Source organism: Charadrius vociferus, unplaced genomic scaffold, assembly GCF_000708025.1.
Source record: "Charadrius vociferus isolate BGI_N301 unplaced genomic scaffold, ASM70802v2 scaffold295, whole genome shotgun sequence".
Classification (NCBI taxonomy): Eukaryota; Metazoa; Chordata; class Aves; order Charadriiformes; family Charadriidae; genus Charadrius; species Charadrius vociferus.
The window spans coordinates 41,615-59,292 of record NW_009648341.1 but is presented as its reverse complement, the minus strand read 5'-3'; the positions used below and the strand labels follow the sequence as shown (position 1 = coordinate 59,292).

General features: G+C 42.9%; 1 protein-coding gene across 1 annotated transcript in view; it reads right to left on the bottom strand.

Annotated features, from left to right (window-relative positions):
- Positions 1-263: 263 nt before the first annotated feature.
- Positions 264-17,678, bottom strand: part of LOC104286495 (microtubule-associated protein 1B-like) — a 22,964-nt gene continuing 5,549 nt past the window's right edge. Inside the window, 4 exon segments of the mRNA XM_009885091.1 lie at positions 264-935; positions 1,661-1,899; positions 4,161-4,832; positions 4,835-10,403. Coding sequence (XP_009883393.1) covers positions 780-935; positions 1,661-1,899; positions 4,161-4,832; positions 4,835-10,403 — 6,636 coding nt within the window. The 3' untranslated portion in view covers positions 264-779.

Here is a 17,678-nt window from a genome sequence, read left to right as displayed (position 1 = left end):
GTTAATTGACAGTGGACATGGATGTTTAAGCGTGTGGACTGGTCAGTTCTGACTGGAGTGAGTGGATTTTTACTGGGAGCGTGTCTTAGACCAACAATTCTGCATGTTTAAAGAAAGGTTTTAGAATTCTGAACGGGGTTCAGACTACATGCATATTTGGCCTTCGATTATTATGGTATGTCAGTATGCAGAGTTCAAATTAAAGTGGAAAACTGCTAATGAGCGTTTAGGTGGTACGTCCCTTCCTAGACACATTCTGCTCCTTCTTATTTTCCAGCTAACTTAATTCTGTAAAGTAAGGACCTCCATTGTGATAGCTCAGATTGATACAAATTTAAAACCTTTTCATGTGAGTGCATAAACAAACTGCAGTAAGCGATACAGCTATTGTCATGAGACTACTGGAGACCTAATTATTTATTACTTCCTCCTCCTACCCGTCTCTCTCTCTCTCTCTTTGTGTTTCTTTAGAGAGCAAATGCCTCTACCTGGCAGAAGTCAGTTGGGATTGCTAGTACATGGTTTCCAAACATTCATCAGAGATGAAACTGGATCTGTATTTTTGCAGTGATTTGAACTTTACTATGGGAATGCTGTTATTTCCCTTAGTAATCAGCAAAGACTGAAAAATATTAATGACTTGCATCACCATGATACAGTATAGCATTTTGCAGGTATACAGTTCAGCAGTTGAAATAGATGGGTTGAATTTTTAGAAAAGGTGTTTTCAAACTGAAGACTGGAAATAAAGTTAAATCTTGTGGTGCATGGTCTTGTTCTTACAGTTCAATCTTGCATGCAGGAAAAGATTCATCTTGCATAACAACAGTGCTGCTGCTTGCCAAAACCATGATGTTGAGGTCCTGCTGTTTCTCATGGGTCTCTTGGTACCATTCCCTCATCACTTCTGAGTCATGGGTTGGGATTAAGGTCACCTGCAACACAAAACAGGAGAACTCCTGAGGAATGGACAACAGAAAGACCAAAGAAAAATGTCTTTGTAAGAAGTACTGGCCAACAAGTATGATTCCTTTTTGGAAATAGTGGATCTTTATGCAATAAATATTTTTAAAAATGGATGGATAAAAGGAAATAAATAAATATGTAGATAAGATAAAATGACCGTAAAGAAGCAGTTTATCAAAATAAAACTTCAGTTCTCTAAGGTGCTGAGATGTCACTGTCCAGTGAAGTAGTAGTCTGTAGTCTGCGCTGATAGCTCTTCAGATTATGGCCAAATATTTTGTTTACTTATTTATCATGTTCGAAAGGCACATGAAGTTTCCAAGTGTACGTGGTTACCATATAAACCGTGAAACATTCACTTTTCTTTCCTACTTACAAACTGCAAAGTTTCCAAACTTTGATCATATATGGTATAGCAACAAGATGAAATAGCCAAATGGCCCTGTAAACTGGTTCCCAACTGTTTTATTCTCCAGAGACAGGTCAGAAGGGCCAGAAATGGGGGAGCAGCTGAGTATGGTACAGCTCTGTGCTTCACTTCGGTGTCCTCTCATATCACTGGCGAAACAAGGTGCCCAGGCTGGGAATGCCTGTCCCCAGGAGCCGCCGCCCACTCCAGAGGCACTCTGGCTTCCTGTAGATGCTTCCCAGAGAAAATTAAATTTCCAGGTAGAAATACAAGTGAAGAGCCTACCTGCATGTTACTCTCCCACTGGGTCTTGCCCTCCAGCAGGGAGTCCAGAACAGCCCTGCTTGGCTCCTCGGCTGCAGAATTGTTCCCGCTCACCACATAGTAGGATGACCGCACTCTCTTGAAAAACTCAACATCGACATTCTTGCTATTGCTGTGGTTGGGAATGTACACCAGATCCAAATACACCGGAGGTCCTGGAGGCACTGCTGTAGATTTTGCTGACTTACTATTCCCAGTTCCTTTGGAAATAAAGCAACAAAAGAATATATCACAAGCTGGTTAAAAACATGCATTTATTAATTACCATTATAACCACTGAGATTATATTCTTAAAATTGCTACTCTTGGTTAAGCATTACATAGCTACAGTTGTACTTCAGTGTCCCCTGAAACAATTATGGCATTACATTCCTACATCTAATGCCGCATTCCAGCTTTGTTGTATGCCAATTACGATTGTACTGGGAGGAAAAAAATGAAATAAAAGTAACTAACTATATAATACAATAAAAACTCACTACCACATAACCAACATTTGACTGAACCTTTCCCAGTAATATACTACTGTTATCCAACAATTATTACGCAGGGCTGTGATTACCGAATTACCATTTGATAAATGGCAGTATTATTTTCCAAGTTAAGAAGTACAGCTTTTTGAAAGTCTCAGGTATGCATGATTATAAAAGCTAGGGTTACACAGGGAGCCATGCAGAAGTGGTCCTGAGATGTGGGGTATCAGCACATATCAAGACATAGTAGCTGTTGATATGCTCAGACTGTCTTGCCGGTGCATCAGGAAGCTACTACACATGAGCAGAAAAAGGGGCAAAGAGGAACTTCGGAGAACAGAGAAACTTCCTAAAGCAATTACTTCAGGAAACTGAGAACAAGTGTTTGTTTGCCTGCTGGATCCTTATTTGCATACACAAACTAGCCACTTACCACAAAAAGTAGAGGGAAGCATGTTTTTGCTGCTATACATAGTGTAGTATCTGTTCTAAGAAGAGGTTCAGTCAAAAGAAAGTTCAAAGTTTAAACACATTAAAAATACTACTACTACAAAAAAGCTGCTTTTGCTACACACTGGATCACGTTGTGAACTGACAATCAGTATTCAACCAGCAATTGTATCCAGGTGATCACCATTTATGTTTTATTGGTCTTTGCATGATGTTACATAGGATGAAGTTTGGTAAACTAAATTATCTGAGCAATACACTCTATTTAGGAACACATATTGTAAAACCAGAAAAGTCCAATACAATTGTCTATTGTGACCTGCCATTCATCATAGGGCAATATGCCCAATAAGCATCATAATATGATAAGATTTCCTGAATTAGAGATTTTTTAACTATTGGGTATGTTACAAAATCTTTTATTATCTTTCATCATAAAAATCTCTGATAACATCTTTCTGAATTGTGGATACCCACATTGGATAAAATATTAGACATTACATTTTACACTTAAAATGTCATTATCAAATAGAGCCTTGTCTTCAGCTCTAGCATATACCTGAGAAGTATGCTTCAAGGAAGAAGAATCTAATAGAAAGCTAAAGTGCTGGAGAAATGTACAGCATGGGGAACTGTATTGCTGCTTTGAAAAACATCTACTAACAGAGACATGCAAACGATGGTGTAAGAAAGGAACAGCAGATCACTTAAAATGGGGACGCTGCAGATAGATAGCCAAATTTTGGGTTGCTTGTACTGAATCCTAGACCTGCTCCTTGTAAAAAGCTTTCAATAGAACATCAGTCCTGACAACAGCAAAATCAAAGTATCCCCAAAACACTCTCTAACAAGATCTGCCAGAAACAACATATTAGCACAATGCCTCCTTCAGTAATCTAATTCATATTTTATTACTAATTAGAATACACAACAGTCATTCAAAATGACATTTTCTGTATGTTTAGTCATCACTGGTGGCATAAGACTTTAACTGGATTATGTGATATACATGCTCAGTGCACTGAAAGCGCTCTTACTACTGTTATAATTTTTTAAAAATACTCTTTTAAAAATTAATCCAGCAATAAAAGCATCCAATGTCTGATAATACATTTGCCTTTCACTATTAAATTGCATTATTTCATGTTAAGAGCATTGTCCCTACATGATTCTTATAATGAATGAAGTGGTTCACTTTGCTATTGATTTCACTTCACCTACAAAAGCGGTACTTTTAATTCTATTAGTTGGTTAACAATTCAGATAGCTAGTATTAAGTTCTTTATATTTGATGTACTCTCTCTAATTATTTTTTACATCTGAGCAAACTGACACATCAAGTTTCTAAGATTGCAAAAGTTAATTCAGTGAATTTCATTCATTTAAATGCGGCCTTAACACGCCAGATTTATATTTAAAACATGGACTTTCTTTGGGGGTTTGCTAAAATCCACATTCTCAGCTGATATAAAGGCAACCTAACTTCACTGCAACATTTAAGAAAATCTTAACATTAGGGAACTCCTATCTATCTTTACCTATGGTTGCAGTCTTTGCTGACTTGGACGTTGTTGTATTTGCTGCATTCTTGGTGTCCTTATCTTTTTCTTCCACTCGAGACTTTACATCTGGATTAGAGATATTTTTGGTTGCTTTCTCCACAGACTCCTTCTTTTTTGGAGAAGCTGTTTTAGAAATTTTGTCTAAAGATTCTTTTACAGCTGGTTTTGGTGAAGCCACTTGTTTTGATTTACCATCACTTTTTTTAACAGGAGAAGAAGACTTGGTCTTAATACTCTGCTTTTTTGTCTTTGTCTTTTCTTTGAGGTCCTTCTTCAAAGGTTTACCCAAATTCTGACTGGTGGGCAAAGTCTCTGGATCAACCATGGAGACATCAGGGTGCCTAGGGGAAGGGCTATGATCCTGCATCGGGACAGGTGGTGGGTCAATTTGTTTGTATGCAATTGTTTTATCTGTAGGAATGGTTTCTGACTCATCTTCTGAGTCAATGTTAGCATCTGCAGTGATGGAAGGGCATTCCTCAGTCTCAGGGGGAACATCCGAATCAGTCTGAGATGGGGCAGACTCACTCATGGATGTGGGAGGGGTTTCGTCACACTGCCGCCCTTGCTGCTTTCCCCCAGAAGGTGGCTGAGTTCCCCCAGATGGAGTTAATGGCTTTTCTTGTTCTTTATACTGTTCTTCCCCTGCAAACCCGGTGAAAGTTCAGTTTTAGGATGTTTATATTCACAGGAGGACACAAGGCATAAGTCAACATCTCGACGGGATTCTGCTAATGATTTTCTTGGAGTAAAATGTGCACTTGCTTCATAGGAATAGCTAATAGCTTCGGATGACCTGGTGGTTTTCCCAGTTGTCTCAAATGAGTAATCTGTGGCTTCAGGTGAGCTGGTGGCTTTCCCTGTTGTCTCATAAGAGTAATCTGTGACCTCAAGTGATTTGGTGTTTTTTCCAATTATCTCATAGGAATAATCTGTGACTCCTGATGACCTTGTGGTTTTCCCTGTCATCTCATAAGAATAATCTGTGGCCTCAGGTGACCTAGTATCTTTCCCTGTTATCTCATAGGAATAATCTGTTGCCTGAGGTGATCTAGATTTTGCAACTGCCTCATAGGAGCAGCTAATATCCTCTGGTGACCTAGTAGTTTTCTCTGTGGCCTTGTAAGAATAACTAAGTTCTTCTGGTGACCTGCTGCTTTTCTCTGAATCTTCTTTTTCTGGGCTGATTAAAGGTTCTGGACTATGCTTTGTTAGGGGTTCCTGGTAACCAAATACTTTGACAGAGGACACTTGCAGCGACAATGAAGATGTGTGACTAGCTGACACCGCTTCTGTGACTGCAGGAAGTGAATCTAGAAAACTAGGAGAGTACAGAGGAGAAGATTCCCCTGGAGTTAATGGAGATAGGTCAGACTTTGGTGACAGCTTTTCTCCTAGGCTCTGCACCTTTTCTGAGGTAAAAGAAGAATGTAGTGACATATCTCTGGGTGGAACAGCACCTGAAAAAGTTTCTTCTGGCAATGGCGAAGTTAACTGGGTAGGTGTATGAGCTGATGAAGTTGAGGATGAAGCTTCAATTTGAGAAACTGAAATAATTTCTGAAATATCCTTCTCCTGAGAGTAAGATGACTGCTCCACAGGGGAAATCTTCCGTGCAAAAATAGGCTCCTGTATATCTGAAGGGCTATAATCTACTTCTGTTGGTCCATTTTCAGATATATGGTGTATAGTAGTACCTACAGTAGGATAGTCTGGAGATTGCCTACTAAAGTCCATTGCTAAAGACTTCTCAGGGGACTCTTGACCAAATTCTACTGACATAGTTGACTGCACAGGAAATCTGTGATCGTGCACTGGGGTTCTTGATTTTGCAGTTTTAGGTGAGAAATCTGGTGGAGAAATTGACATGGGCCTTGGGCACTCTTCCTTAGATGGAGATATGTCTGTTTCCTGAAACGTTGTTGGTGTTTGTACAACTGACACTGAAAGGGAATCATCAACTTCAGTAGAGTGGGGGGATCCAACCTCAGCATGCAAAGAAGGAGATACATCATCGGTAGTTGGTTCTGGAAATGAACTAGTAGCAACAGATGCTGTAGAGACAGATGCTACTCCTTCTATATGGGAATAGGTATCTTCTGCTACAACCTCATCAACTGGAGTTGCAGACTTGTCAGAAACAGTGCCTTCAGAAATTGACATTTTGGTGTCTTCTTTTAAGGAACCAAACTGTCCAATATCTGTTTGAATAGGTGAGAGATCACCTGCTAACTTCCGCTCATCCAAGACCAATGAAGACTGGGAGCTGCTGGGTTCTGTATCCTCCATTCTCCTTTCCAGACTAAAGCCTTCCTTAATTACCATAAACTCCATGCTTTTCTCATCTTGTTTTTCTTGGAAAAGGCCCACAGAGCTGGCTTCAGAAACTGGGCTCATCTGAACAGGTGATTTTTCTTTTTTAGGTTTCCCCTCAGAAGAACTTCCATAATCTCTGGTGGGAGACTTTACATCAGCATTCAAAAATGTATCATAAGTGGTCTCTGAACCTATCAGTGGTGGACTCCGTAGAGGCGAGAGAACCTTTTCAATAGGAGATTCTGAATCTGGCACAGGCTCATCCATAGGGCTTATTCTGGGTTTTGCAGACTCATCTTTGACTTCACTGAATTCAAAGCTAACAGGAGCATCTGTTGACTTTTCACTGGTTTCAGAGGGAAGCTGACTGGACTTTTCATCAGTGGGAGACTGATAATAAGGTGTGTGGCCAGCACTACCAGCAGCAGACTGTGAGGGAGATGCTACTTCTAATGTTTTATCTTCAGGGCTTGCACAGTGCTCTTCAGCAACTTCTTGATGTACATCAGGCAATGTAGCAATGATGACAGGCTCAGCTGAGACCTTGATCTCATTGGGAGTGAGCGAAAAATTCACACTACGTTCACTCAGTGGTGTTTTGGCAACGGGTGATGGAGGGGACAAACTCTCAGCTGGACTATGTTTTCCATCATCTTCTGGATAGGGTTCTTTGATTTCTAATTTGGCAGTGCCTTGGATTTCACTTCCTTTTTGCCAATATACATCTTTGAATGCAGATTTGCAGAATTTGTCTTCCTCTAATGAAGAAGGTGGTGAGATGGTAGGAGCTGAGGCATTATAGTCTTTACCTTCTGTGGCGTCTGTTTTGGATCCTTCTGATAATCCATTAAAAGCATCTGGAAGCGGAGAAAGTTTAGGTCTAGCAAATTCTTGAGAGTACAGTGATGTCTCATACTTGGTAATGTTCATATACTCTTGAGAAGGTGACTTGCTTTCTTCATTGTTAGTTTCATCACTCATGACATCCCGGGGTGTAGACATTTCATCCATTGGAGTTGGTTCACTGGATATTTCGATGGTAGACTGGGTATAACCTGAAGTAGCAGTGAATTCCTCAGGTTGATCTTCTCTATCTTCTTCATCAGAAACAGTGGCTTCACTTTCTGAACCACCAGGTAATGTTTCATCATGGATAGAAGAGGCCAGTTCAACTGCTGGAGACTGAGGCTCTGAGCATTTTGTTGGTGTAATTATGAGTAGGTCATATTTATCTTCAACTTCACCAGCTTCTGCAGCTTTGTCTACAACAGCCATCACATAATCTTCTTCAGCTTCTATTTTTTCAGTTTCCTCTTCATCTCTGATGTCTTCTGCTTTGTCTTCCTCCTCTTCTTCAGTCTCTTCAGTTTCTGCCTTTTCTACTGCTTCTTCCCTGTCTTGCTCAGCTGGTTCATCTGATGCCTCATCATCTGCATTTTCAATATATTTTTCGGCTTTAATGTTAGCACGTACTTCAGCAATTATTTCTTCTGAACTCTCTTCCATTTTTATTGCTTCCTCCATATATGGTTTTGTGGTGTCCAGTGGCGTCTTTACTTCCTCATCTTCACCTCGTTCTTCAGCTTCTGTCTCTGCCTTTCCCTCATAATCTCCTGCTTCATATGATTCTTCCAAGCCAGTTCCCTCATCTTCAAACTTTTCTTTGTCATCAACCCTGTGCTTTTCCACAGGTTCCAATTCTTCAGGTGTTTGTTCACACTCACCCTCAGCCTCTGTGGTAGTTATGCCTTCATCAGAGGACTCGGCAGGTCCTTCATTATCTAACTTTTCTTTTTGGACTTCAAAGGCCTCTTTTTGCTCTGTGCCAGTGAGTTTCAGTTCATCCTCTTTAAGTGCAACTTGAGGTTTTGTTTCTTTTATTGTTTCTACTTCTTCAGCTTTTAATTCCTCAAAATCCTTTGTTAAATCCTCTGGTGAAGACATAAGGGATCTCTCCACTTCAAATTCTTTTCCACTAGCTGTAATTTCTGCAGCTGCTACAGTTATGGGAGTGGCTCCAACTGATGCAAGGGCAGCTTGTGCTCCACTGACTTTGATCTCCTTCTTCACAGTCTTAATCTTTCCTTTATCCTTTGGTTTTCCAGCAGGTTCTGCTTCTTTTTTAGCAGGTTCCTCCTTCTTTTGTGGTTTAGACTTTGCTGCTGGCTTTTTGACTTCAGTCAAAGGAGCAGCTGTCTTCTTTGTTTCTTTAGGAAACTTTTTGATGTCCTTTTTGGCTTCTTTTTCTTCTTTCTTAATTTCCTTCTTCTCTTCTTTTTTACCTTCTTTTTTAACTTCCTTTGGTGGAGCTTCTTTCTTTACTTCCTTCTTAGTTTCCTTATTCTCTTCCTTTTTCACCTCTTTTTTAACTTCTTGTTTGATCTCTTCTTTTTTTGTTTTTTCCTCTTTTTTGATGAGTGTTTTCTCCTCTTTTTTAGAAACCTCTTTCTTTGTTTTTTCTTTTTCCTCTTTCTTTTCTTCAGGTTTTGCTTTGACTTCCTTTTTCATTGGCTTCTCCTTTGCCACTTTTGGTTTTACATCTGTAGCTTCTTTTTCAGTAGTTTCAGATTTTACTAATTGCTCTTTACTTTTTACATCTTTTTCTGCCACTATAGGTTTGGTCTCCACTTTTGCTGGTTTCTCTTTTTTAACTGGAACTTTTTCTCTGCTTTCCAGTTTCTGAAGCTTTTCCAGTGCTGGACTAGGCTTTGCAGGCTCTGGCGTTTCTTCTTTAGATTCCTTTCTGACAGGCTTGCTTGGTGTCTTTGCAGCAGTCTTCAGACTCTCCTTGCTGTCTGTTCGCTGTTTCAACTTTGCTTGTTTCACAGCTGGACTAGCAATGTTGCCAGTCAGGTCTTTTTGTGTAACCATTGGTTGTTTAAGGAAGTCTAAGTGTTTGACTTTTTCTAGTCCTTCTAGAATATTATATTGGGTGCTGTTTCCAGGAAACAGAACTCGGATTATTTTTTCTGCAGGATTAGCTGGATGCCACACAATCAGGGATGAGACAGACATGAAATAGGATAATGGAATTTCTAGTTCCTGGCCATTTGGCAACAGGAATTCAGCTTTATCTTTGCTAGTACCGCTCCACTGTTGCATAAAATATTGCATCTCTTTGCTATTTTTGACAGGATTGAGCACATACATCTCAAGTTTGCCAACTCCCATTTTCTGAAATAAAATGATGGGGTCAATGGTATTTCCCACATTTCTGAAAAGAGGTTCTGGTTTCATAGACAGTTTATTTAAATACTGGAGAGTAAAACAAGCTTCTTCTACACTCCTTTTTACCCTAAAGCTAGGATCCAGGTTCTTCAGGTTCTCAGGTACATTAAGGAATACAACTCCTAAATCAGGTGAGATCAGATTTTTCATCCAGTCACTGTTGGTAGTAGACCCTTGAGACTGTTCCTCTTCTAGTTCAGCTATTTTTCGCTGAAGCATGCTATTGATTCCTGGCAGGTTATCGTCTCCGATGTGAGTGAGTAGAATGGAATCTACCCTGTCCAAGTGCCGGATAAGTTTCCAAAAGCAAGATTTTCTTTCGGATCCTCCATTGATAAGCATGTTGAATCCATTCACTGCAAATAATGCAGAGTCCCCTCTTCCACCTGGGAAAATATAACAGCAGGGTTTGGAGAGTTTCAAGAAACCTCCTGAAGTTGGAGGTTCCAAAATGTCGAAGGGTGATGGCACTTCCACTGATTCTGACAGATACTCTGTGAATTCAGAGAGTCCTTCCATTTTGGGCAATATGGAAGCTGAGTTGAGTTTAATGTTAATAAAGTCTTGAAGGTTGTGTTTGTCAAGGTTGGAATTTTTCCAGTCTCCTTCCTCAGGGCAGAAAAGAGTTAAGCTGGCTTTGTTGGCAGGGTGTGTGGTGCTCAATAATTCACCAATCTAGGGATGTGAAACAAAAACACAAGAAGATGCATGTAAATTCATTTTTAATGACAATTAATGTCAGAACATAGTATTTCCTGATCTATCAATAAAACCTTTTTCATTTGCTTCTGCACTGTTGAGTACCCATCCTAGAAGCTAAAGGAACCTGTTAGCACAATTAGTTTACTACTGTATTTTTTTTAAATACAAAGGATCAGCTTATGAGGAAAGGTCCCTTCCTCATTGCCCAAAGGAGGAAAGCACCCCAGGGTTCCCCCTTCCCTTCTCCACCCTTTATAGGAGGACAGTACAAGCTTTTATATTTAGAGGGGATCAGAACTATGAAGCTAATGCTGCCAGAGCTGCCACTATCTCTGCCATTGGCTCATGAGTCTCCCTGCTGCCCCTGCCCATCCAGAAGAGCCAGCCAAACATCTAAGAGAAACAGCCCATCCTCTTAACAGGCAGAGAATAAATGCAGCCAAGAGGAGGCCAGCATCCTCCCAGGGCAGCTGCCTTCTTCACCCCCTCCTCACACAGGATGTATTACATGACACCATCATTACTACAGTTCTTTCTGCAGGCTGGCTCCTGACTCCCAGACTGCAGGACAGTTTTCCAGAACGCTAAGAAATAATTTATTGCATCAAAAATATAAACAGTTGCAAGATTTCTATTTGTGAGATTGTGAGGTGCATATATTTATATATGCTCTATTGTGCTGGTTTGGGCTGGGATAGAGGTAAATTCCTTCATGGTAGCTAGTATGTGGCTATGTTTTGGATTTGTGCTGAAAACAGTGCTGATAACACAGGGATGTTTTAGTTACTGCTGAGCAGCGCTTACGCAAAGTCAAGGCCTTTTCTTTTCTGCTCCTCACACCACCCGGCCAGTGACTGGGCTGGGAGTGCACAAGAAGTTGGGAAGGGACACAGCCGGAACAGCTGACTCCAACTGACCAAAGGGATATTCCAGACCATATGACGTCATGCTCGGCATATAAAGCTGGGGGAAGAAGAAGGAAGGGGGGACATTCAGAGTGATGGCGTTTTTCTGTTATGTGTAATGGAGCCCTGCTTTCCTGGGCATGTCTGAACACCTGCCAGCCGATGGGAAGTAGTGAATGATTCCTTGTTTTGCTTTGCTTGCATGCGCGGCTTTTGGTTTACCTATTAAACTGTCCTTATGTCAACCCACGAGTTGACTCACTGTTGCCCTTCTGATTCTCTCCCCCATCCCACTGTGAGGGGAATGAGTGAGCAGCTGTGTGGTGCTTAGTTGTCAGCTGGGGTTAAACCACGACAAATATATATAAAAATACATATATATGAAAATACATATTATATCATATTATGCAATAAATATGTATAATGCTATATATATATAGTTTTATAAATAAAAATATAAACTCAGGGCTAAAGAAAAAGCCAGAAAAAAGTGTTAAGGTTAAAAATGCTCTTGTCATTATTTTGATTTTAAATTCATGGACCACAAAAGTGAAAATCTAGAATAACTCCATTAATTTTGACAGTGTTTGATAACAAGTTTGTACCAAAACCAGCTAATGAAATAAAGGCACATAAAACAAAAAGGTTTATGCCATAGTATGATAACCTATTCTTCTGTTCCAGTATGAACTACAAAACAATATTTGGTGGTTCCAGATTAGAACACAAACAAACATGAAAAAGTATGATATATTTTATAAATTCTCCCAGTTCCACGGATACCTTCATCTGACTCTTTTTTTTTTACAAGAAATTAGGTTAAATGTAGCCAATTTCTGTTCTATTTGCTCTTAACAAAGAGACCATCAAATTATGTAAACTTTAAAGAAGTAATTCAGACATAAAATGTCAGTGCAAAATATGCCTACACAGTATCATGCAAAATACCACAACCTTCTTTGCACAGACAACTGTTAGATCAAGCTACAGGAACAGTATTCATAAAGATGATATAGAGTAGGATAGAGCTGAATAATTTGAATGTCTTGGACCACAAGCTGAATCAGCACAAGAAAGGGATATCACAGAATCATAGAATGGTTTAGGTTGGAAGGGACCTTAAAGATCATCTAGTTCCAACCCCCCTGCCCTGGGCAGGGACACCTCCCACCAGACCAGGTTGCTCAAAGCCCCATCCAACCCGGCCTTGAACACCTCCAGGGATGGGGCATCCACAACTTCTCTGGGCAACCTTGGCCAGTGTCTCACCACCCTCAGAGTAAAGAATTTCTTCCTAATATCTAATCTAAATCTCCCCTCTTTCAGTTTAAAATTGTTGCCCCTCGTCCTATCGCTATGATCAAGAGTCCCTCCCTGTCTTTCCTGTAGGCCCCCTACAGGAAGTACAGTACTGGAAGGGGCTATAAGGTCTCCCCGGAGCCTTCTCTTCTCCAGGATAAACAACACCAACTCTCTCAGCCTGTCCTCACAGCAGAGGGGCTCCAGCACCCTGATCATCTTCATGGGCCTCCTCCCATGGAGCATAAGCTCCCTGAAGAGCATGCACTTGACCTGCTTGCCACACTTCTTTTGATACAGCCCAGGATGTGGTTGGCTTTCTGGGCTGCGAGTGCACATTGCCAGCTCATGTTGACTTCCTCATCCACCAACACCCCTAAGTCCTTCTTGGCAGGGCGGCTCTCAATACATTTTCTGCCCAGCCTGTATTTGTGTTTGGGATTGCTCCAACCCAAGTGCAGCACCTTGCACTTGGCCTTGTTGAACCTCATGAGGTTTGCACAGGACCACTTCTCAAGCCTGTCCATGTCCCTCTGGATGGCATCCCTTCCCTCCAGCGTGTTGACCCCACCACACAGCTTGGTGTCATCAGCAAACTTGCTGAGGGTGCACTCAATCCCGCTGTCCATGTTGCCGACAAAGATGTTAAACAGCACCGGTCCCAATATGGACCTGTGAGTAACGCCACTCGTAACTGGTCGCCACTTGGACATTCAGCCAGTTCCTTATCCACCAAGTGGTCCATCTGTCAAATCCATGTCTCTCCAATTTAGAGACGAGGATGTTGTGCAGGACAGTGACAAATGCTTTGCACAAGTCCAGGAAGATGATGTTAGTTGCTCATTCATTATCCACCAATGCTGTAACCCTGTTGTAGAAGGCCACCAAATTTGTCAGGCACAATTCGCCCTTAGTGAAGCCATGTTGGCTGTCACCAATCACCTCCTTATTTTCCATGTGCCTTAGCAGAGTTTCCAGGAGGATCTGCTCCATGATCTTGCTGGGCACAGAGGTGAGACCGACGGGCCTGTAGTTCCCCAGGTCTTCCTTCTTTCCCTTTTTGAAAATAGGGGTTATGTTTCTCCTTTTCCAGTCGGCAGTAACCTCACTGGACTGCCACGACTTCCTCAAATATTGCTTCTTTTGATGCAGCCCAGGATGTAGTTGGCTTTCTGGGCTGTGAGCGCACATTGCCAGCTCACATTGAGCTTTTCATCAACCAACACCCCCAAGTCCTTCTCCTTAGGGCTGTCCTTAATCCATTCTCCACCCAGCCTGTATCTGTGCTTGGGATTGCCTCGACCCATGTGCAGGACCTTGCATTTGGCCTTGTTGAACTTCATGAATTTTGCATCGGCCCACTTCTCAAGCCTGCCCAGGTCCCTCTGGATGGCATCCCTTCCATGGTCCCTCCAGCATGTTGACCACTCCACACAGCTTGGTATCATCAGCAAACTTGTTGAGGGTGCACTCAATCCTGCTGTTCATGTCACCAACAAAGATGTTAAATTGCGCTGGTCCCACTAACAACCACTGCGGAATGCTACTCGCTGCCAGTCTTCACTTGGACATCGAGCCATTGACTGCAACTCTTTGAGTGCGACCATCCAGCGAATTCCTTATCCAACAAGTTGTTCATCCATCAGATCCATGTCTCTCCAATTTAGAGACAAGGATCGCTTCTGACCTTGGAGGAGGTGATCCTTGAATATTAGCCAGCTTTCTTGGGGCCCGCTTCCCTCCAGGGCTTTATCCCACAGTAGTCTACCAAGCAGATCCCTCAGGAGGCCAAAGTCTGCTCTCTTGAAGTTTAGGGAAGTGAGCTTACTGTGCACCCTCCTGTCTGCCCTAAGGATCTTAACTCCACCATCTCATCGTCACTGCAGACATGGCTGCCCTTGAGCTTCACATTCCCCAGCAGCCCGTCCTTTATGGTGAGATCAAGGTTCAGCATTGCAGCTCTCCTTATTGGCTCCTCTATTGCTTGGAGAACGAAGTCATCATCGACTCATTCCAGGAACCTCCTGGATTGCTTATGCCCTGCTGTGTTGTCCCTCTAACAGATATCGGGGTGGTTGAAGTCCCCCTTGAGGACCAGGGCTTGTGAACGTGAAGCTGCTCCTATCTGTCTATAGAGGGCCCCATCTGTTCCATCATCCTGGTCAGGTGGCCTGTAGAAGACCTCCATTGTAATGTCACCTGTCCCTGCCCTCCTGACCCATAAGCTCTTGGCCAGCTTCTCATCCATCCCCAGGCAGAGTTCCATGCACTCCAGCTGGTCACTGACATAGAGGACGACACCGCCTCCTTGTCTCCCCTGCCTGTCCTTCCTGAAGAGCCTGTGTCCTTCCATTCCAACACTCCAGTCAGAGGAGCCATCCCACCATGTCTCCATGATGCCAGTAAGATCATAGCCCTGCAGGTGTGTGAATGTCTCTAAGTCTTCCTGTTTATTCCCCATGCTACGTGCGTTTCCATAGAGACATTTAAGTTGGGGCCCTGATGAAGCTGACTTACTGGCTGGAGGGGCTGGAATTCCTTTGTGCTGCACCCCAAGTGCTCTCCTGCTGACCTGTGATCCTTCTCCAGGCTCTGGCCATCTGTTTCTGGCATTGGCATCATACTGGTAGGAGTGGGATGGATTGAGGTTCCCCTCCCCCAACAACTGTAGTTTAAAGCCCTCTGTCAGGAGCTTGCCAAGCCTATGACCAAAGATGCTCTTCCCCTTCTCTGACAGGTGGATCCCATCAGCCCCCAGTAGACCAGGTTTCTCAAAGCAAGTCCCATGGTCTAAGTAGCCAAACCCATGGCTGTGGCACCAGTCCTGTAGCCATTTGCTGACTGGCCCTATTAACCCCCTTCCCTTTGACTGGGAGGACTGATGAAAAAACTACCTGCACCCCAGAGTCCCTGACCATTCCTCCCAGTGCTCTATAATCCTTCTTGATATTCCTCAGGCTGCTCCTGGCTGTATCACCAGTGTCCATGTGAAACAACAGCAGTGGACAGTAGTCAGAGGACTGCACAAAGCTTGGTAGTCTCTCAGTGGCATCCCTGATATGCGCCCCTGGCAGGCAGCACACCTCCCTAGAGACTGTGTCAGGTCAGCAAACGGGTGCTTCTGCACTTCTCAGAAGACAGGTGCCTGCTACTATCACCACTCGCCTTTTCTTAGTTGCGCTGGTTGGTATTCAGGGGGCAAGCTCATTTGAAGGGGTTCCAGGAGGCAGTAAGGATCAGCATCACTTTTCCCAGCTGGCCCTTTTTGTTTTGGATTTGCGCTGGGAACAGTGTTGATAACACAGGGTTGTTTTAGCTATTGCTGAGCAGTGCTCACACAGAGTCAAGGCCTTTTCTGCTCCTCACACCGCCCCGCCAGCGATAGGCTGGGGGTGGGCAAGGAGTTGGGAGGGGACACAGCTGGTACAGCTGACTCCAACTGACCAAAGGGATATTCCAGACCATGTGACGACATGCTCACCATATAAAGCTGGGGAAGAAGAAGGAAGGGGGCACGTTCGTAATGATGGCGTTTGTCTTCTCACATGTTACACATGATGGAGCCCTGCTTTCCTGGAGATGGCTGAACACCTGCCTGCCCACGGGAAGCAGGGAATGAATTCTTGTTTTGCTTTGCTTGTGTGTGCACCTTTTGCTTTGCTTATTAAACTGTCTTTATCTCAACCCATGAGTTGTCTCACTTTTACTCTTCCAATTCTCTCCCCCATCCCACTGTGAGGGGAGTGAGCGAGTGACTGTGTGGAGCTTAGTTGCCAGCTGGGGTTAAAGCATGACAGAACCTGATCATATTTTCAAGCACTGAGATACATCTCTTGAAGAATCCTCAAGTTTTAAAGGTGTTACAGTTGGCGAAGGCAAACAACAAGCAACAAGTTGGATGCTCAGAGAAAACATAAGATTGTTTCACACCCTGGACCACATAAGGTAAAAAAAAGAAATTTTTTCCTCTGCTAGCTGTTTTTGCAGAGGCAGTGGAATGGGACATCTTCAATGTTCTGGCATGGGAGAAGATGAAAAAAACACTTTTAGGCATTGCCTGCAGGGAGTTCTACAAGCTAGAGATGGATTTCTGAATAGGACTTCATAAGTATCCCTCAAAGAGTATTTACTTATTTGTAAGCACATCCAATGACCATAATTCAGGTTTGGTCCAGTGAAATAAAAATGGACAGAGACCAGAAATACCAGCTTTACTACAATACTCAGCAAACAGTACATGCTTATGGATCAGGACAGCACAGGAATTCTGTCTTCTAATAACTAGTTAACAAACCACTAACCACTTTTTTCTAGACCTTTATAGAATAGAATAGAATAGAATAGAATAGAATAGTTCAGTTGGAAGGGGCCTGCAACACTCATCTAGTCCAATTGCCTGACCACTTCAGGGTTGACCAAAAGTAAAGCATGTTATTAAGGGCATTTGTCCAAACGCCTCTTAAACACTGACAGGCTTGGGGCATCGACCACCTCTCCAGGAAGCCTGTGCCAGTGTTTGACCACCCTCTCAGTAAAGAAATGCTTCCTCATGTCCAGTCTGAACCTTCCCTGATGCAGCTTTGAGCCGTTCCCACATGTCCTGTCCTTGGATCCCAGGGAGAAGAGCTCAGCATCTCCCTCTCCACTTCCCCTCCTCAGGAAGCTGTAGAGAGCAATGAGGTTGCCCCTCAGCATCCTTTTCTCCAAACTAGACAAAGCCAGAGCCCTCAGCCACTCCTCATAGGACATGCCAGCCCTTTCACCAGCTCTGTTGCCCTCCTCCGGATGCATTCAAGGACCTTCACGTTCTTCTTAAACTATGGGGCCCAGAACTGCATACAGGCCGCACCAACTCTGAATACAGCGGGATCATCACCTCTTTTGACTGGCTGGTTATGCTGTGTTTGATGCACCCCAGGATGCAGTTTGACCTCTTGGCTGCCAGGACACACTGCTGACTCATATTGAGCCTGCTGTTGACCAGTACCCCCAGATTCCTTTCTGCATGGCTGCTCTCCAGGCACTCCTCTCCCCATTTTTACTT